Source organism: Poecilia reticulata, chromosome 19, assembly GCF_904066995.2.
Source record: "Poecilia reticulata chromosome 19, P_reticulata-male-v2, whole genome shotgun sequence".
Classification (NCBI taxonomy): Eukaryota; Metazoa; Chordata; class Actinopteri; order Cyprinodontiformes; family Poeciliidae; genus Poecilia; species Poecilia reticulata.
The window spans coordinates 1,691,055-1,698,178 of record NC_088848.1 but is presented as its reverse complement, the minus strand read 5'-3'; the positions used below and the strand labels follow the sequence as shown (position 1 = coordinate 1,698,178).

At 43.4% G+C, this 7,124-nt stretch overlaps 1 protein-coding gene across 5 annotated transcripts in view; it reads left to right on the top strand.

Moving 5' to 3' along the window:
* Positions 1-88: 88 nt before the first annotated feature.
* The window catches only part of wdr90 (WD repeat domain 90), a 32,295-nt gene continuing 25,259 nt past the window's right edge, over positions 89-7,124 (top strand). For 2 of the 5 annotated variants that reach the window (XM_081600547.1, XM_081600545.1), the window contains exons 1-7: positions 89-508; positions 629-720; positions 2,584-2,760; positions 2,839-2,977; positions 4,046-4,216; positions 6,135-6,261; positions 7,035-7,096. In XM_081600547.1, the coding sequence (XP_081456673.1) occupies positions 496-508; positions 629-720; positions 2,584-2,760; positions 2,839-2,977; positions 4,046-4,216; positions 6,135-6,261; positions 7,035-7,096 (781 nt within the window). In that variant the 5' untranslated portion in view covers positions 89-495. The remainder of the gene's footprint in view (positions 509-628; positions 721-2,583; positions 2,761-2,838; positions 2,978-4,045; positions 4,217-6,134; positions 6,262-7,034; positions 7,097-7,124) is intronic. The other 3 variants (XM_081600546.1, XM_081600548.1, XM_081600549.1) reach the window with 3 other exon arrangements.

Sequence of the window (7,124 nt, the reverse complement as noted above, 5' to 3'; positions counted from 1 at the left end):
GTTATTCAGAGTACACATTTTACCAAATACTTTTTTTTACTTTTACTTCAGTAATTACTTGGATTAATACTTTTCACTTTTACTTAAGAAAAATAAGTTGAAGCGGTGCTGCTACTCTTACTTTAATATCATTTTTGTCTTGAAACGTGATTGGTGTTTGTTTAGCTTTATAAACTTCACTACCCAGAGTTCCCTTCGGCGCTGCGTCATGACGTCAAGCTAACGTTGTTGTCGTTGGAGACGGCGCAGGCTGAAGCGGGAAGAGAGAAATAAAACGCTGAAACCAGTAAAGAAAAGTTACTGTTTAAACAGTAACTTTTCCCACCGCGTCCGAAAAGATGGAAATATGTTCATTTTTATAAAAACATGAATCAGAAACATTATCATTTTGTGGGCTAACAGGAGAATGAGCTTTTCCCCGCTTCTTCTACTGACCGGCTGTTTGTTTGCTAGCTAAAAATCAACAGGTTGACTGTTGATTTGCAGCATCTTTCAATGGCCTCTACAGGTAAGGCTAAAACACGTCATTCCTCAGGTAAAAACACGTCTGCTGGGCTTGTTTAATGTCGCTCATCTAGCTGTACAGTAAAGTCTCCCCTGTCTGATGTTCTGGCTGTGATTCGTGCAGGTTGGCAGCATCCTTACGTGAACATTTTCAAACATGTTAAAGTTGAGCAATGGAAAAGGTCGGCCAAAGCTGGAGATGTGGCGTCTTCTATGGTAAATAAATCTAAATAAAATCAAAATCTCTGCAGTTTGCATTCATTTAGCGGTCATTTTTAATTAATTTTCCTAACCGTGTTTTTCTATCCAGCATGAAATTGTTATTTAATATAATCTTTTTTTGTGTGTGTCCAGAGTTTTTTGCACGCAGGGCCAAAATCCCAAAGTTTAAATTATTCAGAACCCAAAAATTTCTTCCCTCCAATTACAAAACTCTAAAATATCATTGCAAATTATTTTTCTTTTACCTGAACAAGAATAAATAAAACAAAATGCTTTATTTTTTTAACCTTAATGTTTACAGTCATTTAACGTTCTTGGATTTATTATTTTCCAACTTTTTAAAGTGTAAAATGTTAGTATATTCTCAGCAAATATAATTGATGGGAGTTCCTAAGATTTATTATGAGATAAAAATGAAATAAAAGAAATCTCGGTAAAGGAAATATTTAATATTTTCCATTTACGAAGCTATAAACCTGCCATGGAGTCGTCTAAAGTGGCATTTATTTCTTCACTTGGTTAAAATTCAGTAAAAAAAACCCCACTGTAATAGTTATTAATCAGTTGATCAATATTTAATGTTCAGGTCATTCCTGCACTTCAATGATCTTCAGCCCAGCAGGAATCGATTTTCTTCAGCTGCAGATTCATCCTTTGCTGAAAATGATCAAGCGTTCATAAAAGGACTACTGTTTTGCAATTAAAAAATATCTAATGTTTACTTTCTTACTTAAAAAGAAATTTAATTGTTTACTTATATATTTTAATGAATTCCTAATATTGTAAGAAAAGAGACTTAAGCTGAATGAAAAATCTGCGGGAAATGCCTTTTGTTCCTGATTAATCTTCAGAATATGTTCTGGCTGAAATAATTAGCTGCGGCTCTATTTGGATCAACGCTTCAGTGTGTTTTTCACTCTCAATAAAAAATGTATAAAATTCTCTTGTACAATAAAGTTTGATTGATGTGAAAGTAGAAGTTTGAGTTTCTACCTAAACTTTGTTCTTGCCATTGACAGGAATTTAAATATTTATGTGTTGCTTTGTTTTGTTTTGTTTTTTATTTGTGTGTGTAAAGGTTAAAAAAGTCTAAAAATCAAATAAAAGAGCTAAAAATGGACCCCCACTCTAAATTCAGCTTGTTTGGTCTCTAAATGTCATGGAAGAGCGTCTTTAGCTTTAGCTCTAGTCTTTAGTTTTAGCTCTAGTCTTTAGCTTTAGCTGTAATCTTTAGTTTTAGCTCTAGGCTTTAGCTCTAGTCTTTAGCTTTAGCTCTAGTCTTTAGCTTTAGCTCTAGTCTTTAGCTCTAGTCTTTAGCTTTAGCTCTAGTCTTTAGCTTTAGCTCTAGTCTTTAGCTTTAGCTCTAGTCTTTAGCTCTAGTCTTTAGTTTTAGCTCTAGTCTTTAGCTTTAGCTCTAGTCTTTAGTTTTAGCTCTAGGCTTTAGTTTTAGCTCTAGTCTTGAGTTTTAGCTCTAGTCTTTAGCTTTAGCTCTAATCTTTAGCTTTAGCTCTAATCTTTAGTTTTAGCTCTAGTCTTTAGTTTTAGCTCTAGTCTTTAGCTTTAGCTCTAGTCTTTAGTTTTAGCTCTAGTCTTTAGCTTTAGCTCTAGTCTTTAGCTTTAGCTCTAGTCTTTAGTTTTAGCTCTAGTCTTTAGCTTTAGCTCTAGTCTTTAGCTTTAGCTCTAGTCTTTAGTTTTAGCTCTAGTCTTTAGCTTTAGCTCTAGTCTTTAGCTTTAGCTCTAGGCTTTAGCTTTAGCTCTAGTCTTTAGCTTTGAGTCGACTGTCCTGTAAAAAAAAAGATGCGTTATGAAAATCCCTCAGATGAAACCCAGGTTTGTGTTTGTTTCACTGTTTTGCAGGACCGGACTCTGAGGTGTCCGGTGTTTTCCATCAAAGGTCCAGTTCCCACCAACAGCTACATCCTGGTTCCCAAAAGCAGCCACCAGTCTCTGGGCCTGACCGGTCGATACTTCTACCTTCTGTTCAGACCCACTCCTGGAAAATATTTCATGGTCCACCTGGACGTCGCCGTGAAGGTACCGCAGCCAACCGTGGCGGTTCAGTCCGGGTTTGGATGAGGATCTAACTCGTGTTCTGGTCGCTGTGTGCTGCAGGAGGGCCAGGTGGTCCGGATCTCCTTTTCCAACATGTTCAAGGAGTTCAAGTCCACAAATACTTGGCTCCAGTTTCCCTTCCTTTGTGGAGCTGCGAAGGATTCGGTTTACGACAAAACCTCGAGATCAGCGAGGCGAGGTAAGCTTCATGTTCACACCTCAAAGGTTTCGTTAAAGATCGCTTACAGGAAACCTTTTGTTTTCCAAGCTCTTAAAAAATTCAAAAAGACGCCCAGCCGCTTTTTGGCAATAGGTTCATGTCTTTTGGTGTCTGGAAAATGAATCGTTACATTACGTCACATTCCACGGGCACATTGTCCCGTTACCTAGCAACCCAGCTAAGCCCAGCCTGTTACCTAGCAACCCAGCTAAGCCCAGCCTGTTACCTAGCAACCCAGCTAAGCCCAGCCTGTTACCTAGCAACCCAGCTAAGCCCAGCCTGTTACCTAGCAACCCAGCTAAGCCCAGCCTGTTACCTAGCAACCCGACTAAGCCCAGCCTGTTACCTAGCAACCCGACTAAGCCCAGCCTGTTACCTAGCAACCCAGCTAAACCCAGCCTGTTACCTAGCAACCCAGCTAAGCCCAGCCTGTTACCTAGCAACCAAGCTAAACCCAGCCTGTTACCTAGCAACCAAGCTAAACCCAGCCTGTTACCTAGCAACCCAGCTAAGCCCAGCCTGTTACCTAGCAACCCAGCTAAGCCCAGCCTGTTACCTAGCAACCCAGCTAAGCCCAGCCTGTTATCTAGCAACCCAGAACTCCAGCACGTTTTGTCTGCTGGATTGTGTTTTTGTGAGTCTGTATACTCCAGTTAATGATTATTTGATTATTAAATTAGTCGACTGTTGTTGTTTCAGCCCTGATGTGAAGTGTTAGTTTTTCACCTCACATCAGAAAATGAACTACAGTGGATTTAATTTTGGGTTGTTGGCGTAACGGACAGAGTACAAATGGCTGACACACTTTTAGAGTTTTATTGGTAAATAATGTTTGAAAATGATACAGTTTTGCTTCCCCTTCACAATGCAGCGTGCGCTGTTTACTGTGTTTCTGTCACAAACAATCTCAGTAGAACACATGATATTTTGTTGTTGACATCGATGAAATGTGAATATTTTTGCCATGAAGCAGAAAACATTGAGTTCAGTGGGTTTTTCAGTTGCAGGTCCGGTTTGTTTCTGCAGTCTTTGTGTCGTGTGCTGCAGGTCTGGTGGGTCCGGCTCCGGACTCGGTGCGTTGGACCTGCCTGATGATCGACCTGTGCTTCACGCTCACCTTCTACCTCAACCGGCACCACGCTCACCTGAAGAGCGTCAAGCTCTGCGCCAACATGGCCGTGAAAAACATGTTCACCAGCGACCTGCTGCTGGAACCGGGTGAGAACCGCCAAGGGAACGGTTCCTGTCCGGGGGAACGGTTCCTGTCCGGGGGAACGGTTCCTGTCCGAGGGAACGGTTCCTGTCCGAGGGATCGGTTCCTGTCCGAGGGAATGGTTCCTGTCCGAGGGAACGGATCCTCTCAGAGGGAACGGTTCCTGTCCGAGAGAACGGTTCCTGTCCGAGGGAACGGTTCCTGTCCAGGGGAACGGTTCCTGTCCGAGGGAACGGATCCTGTCCGAGGGAACGGTTCCTGTCCGAGGGAACGGTTCCTGTCCGAGGGAACGGTTCCTGTCCGAGGGAACGGTTCCTGTCCGAGGGATCGGTTCCTGTCCGAGGGATCGGTTCCTGTCCGAGGGATCGGTTCCTCTCCGAGGGAACGGTTCCTGTCCGAGGGAACGGATCATCTCAGAGGGAACGGATCATCTCAGAGGGAACGGTTCCTGTCCGAGAGAACGGTTCCTGTCCGAGAGAACGGTTCCTGTCCGAGGGATCTGTTCCTGTCCGAGGGATCGGTTCCTGTCCGAGGGATCGGTTCCTGTCCGAGGGATCGGTTCCTCTCCGAGGGAACGGTTCCTGTCCGAGGGATCGGTTCCTCTCCGAGGGAACGGTTCCTGTCCGAGGGATCGGTTCCTCTCCGAGGGAACGGTTCCTGTCCGAGGGAACGGTTCCTGTCCGAGGGAACGGTTCCTGTCCGAGGGATCGGTTCCTGTCCGAGGGAACGGATCATCTCAGAGGGAACGGTTCCTGTCCGAGAGAACGGTTCCTGTCCGAGAGAACGGTTCCTGTCCGAGGGATCGGTTCCTGTCCGAGGGATCGGTTCCTCTCCGAGGGAACGGTTCCTGTCCGAGGGAACAGATCCTCTCCAAGCCTTACTTCATCTACAGGTTATAAAGACACACTGAGGCGTTTCATTGTGTCAGGAACTCGGAGTGAAAATCAGAAAAAACATTTCTAAGACGTACTGAATACCGTCGGCCCTGTGAAACCAGGCTGATCGTCCATCTATAAAACTCCTAACCTGCCAATTCCGATATTTTTTGTCTGAAAAATTATTAAATAGCAAATTTGCTATATAAAAAAAATAAATCTATCAACTTTTTTCTGTTATTAGAAATGTTTGTTCAACGTTTTAAATACAATTAGACTAAAACGAAGCTTTGTCTCCATCCAATTGTCATGCAAACTTTAAAATGTCGTAAAAAACAAAATGAGTTTTCTGCGTTTCCATCAGCTGATTCAGAGGAAATCAGTCAGGCTGTGCTAAGCGTGGCTTGTCAGATGTTGATGCTACACATGGCTGTAGCTGCCGCTGACTAGCATGGAGCAAGTCCTTCCGTCTGATCAGGATGTTTGAAATGTTCCTAGTTTCACGCCTCTGGTAAGGCACAGAGCGAAGGTGTGAAAATGAGATATTTTACCATTTCCACTAATCGTTTCTAATGCGATTTATCAAAATAGGCATAAAAACGTTGATGTAAACATGTTTACTAGCTTTGTTTCTATCTAATGTCATGCAAACTTTTAAAATTTCACAGCCAGGTTTATGCTAACGCGACACTCGACTGTAGGAAACAGGAAGTAGCGTTTGCTAACTAGCATGGAGCACATCTCAGTAAAATGGAGAATCCTCCCCTCCCAGCTCGAAGTCTGAACTTGGACATTTTCTGGATTTGGTGCCTTTGGTAAGGCACAGAGCACATTAGTTTTCTGCAAAATGTAGAAAATTATTTGTAATATTTACGTTTCCATCAACAGTTTCTAATGTGATGCTTCAAAATCTCATCTTAAAGCACCAGACAGGCATTTAAAAAACTAATATATGAGAATCAGAAGTTCAGGCTTTTTAAAAATCGGTGATCGGCCTGAAAACTGCCATCAGTGCACCAACCAGAACTTTCTTCTTTTTCCTCCACAGCAGTGACCTTCAGTGAGGCGAAGCTCCGCGGTCTGTCCTCCTGCCGGGGAACGGGTCCGATTCCCAGAGAGATGTCCTTCCCGGTGCCGAAAGGCGGCTCCTGGAATGACTTTTACGATCACGTCAAGTACGAAACTCTGAGGCGCTTTCACCGAAACCGCGGCTGTGGCTCGGCGGAAAGCTGCGGGTTCGACTCCAGCTACCTGCTGCCACCCGTCCAGTGTGTCGGTTTGAAAACTTAGATTAGAAAACGTTTTAGAAATTCAGTCACCGTCGTTTTCCAGATGTTGGGGAAACATTTTTTTGTTCTTCCACTTTGGTCTCAACTGCTTGGAAAATCTGGAAAACGAGCTGCTTCAAAAACCTCTGAAGTGGCAGTGCACCGTTACCTAGCAACCCCAGAGAAGCCTAGCCCGTTACCTAGCAACCCAATCTGAGCTCCAGCATGTTTGGTCAGCTGGTTTTTCCTGCTGTGTAATGGCAGCTGGGAAAGACGAGTGTTTTACTGTTGACTTATCATCCAGAAACCACCTGCTGCGTTCTGGCTGGATGTGCAGGAGACGCCACTTCTGCTTTTCAAAGACATACAGTTGTATAACTGCGCATCTGTTTACGTTTTCACGTACAAGTTGAGTTGGGGGCGTGGCCAGCAGCAGCTTATTTGGATTTAAAGTGACAGGACGCCTTAAAGCAGCTCACTCTGAGCTGAAATGTGATTATCTAATAATTATTAATGTAATGAACATGTTTTGTATCGGCCGCAGACCGATCCTAACCCGCTAAAGGAAGCAAAACAGGTCGCCGTTAAAAATGACACCAGTAGCTGAGCTGCTCATATTTAGACTGCAGAAGGAACTAAAATGAAAATATTGACTTTGTTTACGTTGTTTTGCTCTGCAGGTTTCCCTCTGATGGGACTAAACTTCCCTTTGACTCCATTCAGAAACCGGATACAGAGGCTGGTAAGTTAACGAGCCTCAGACTCGGAAA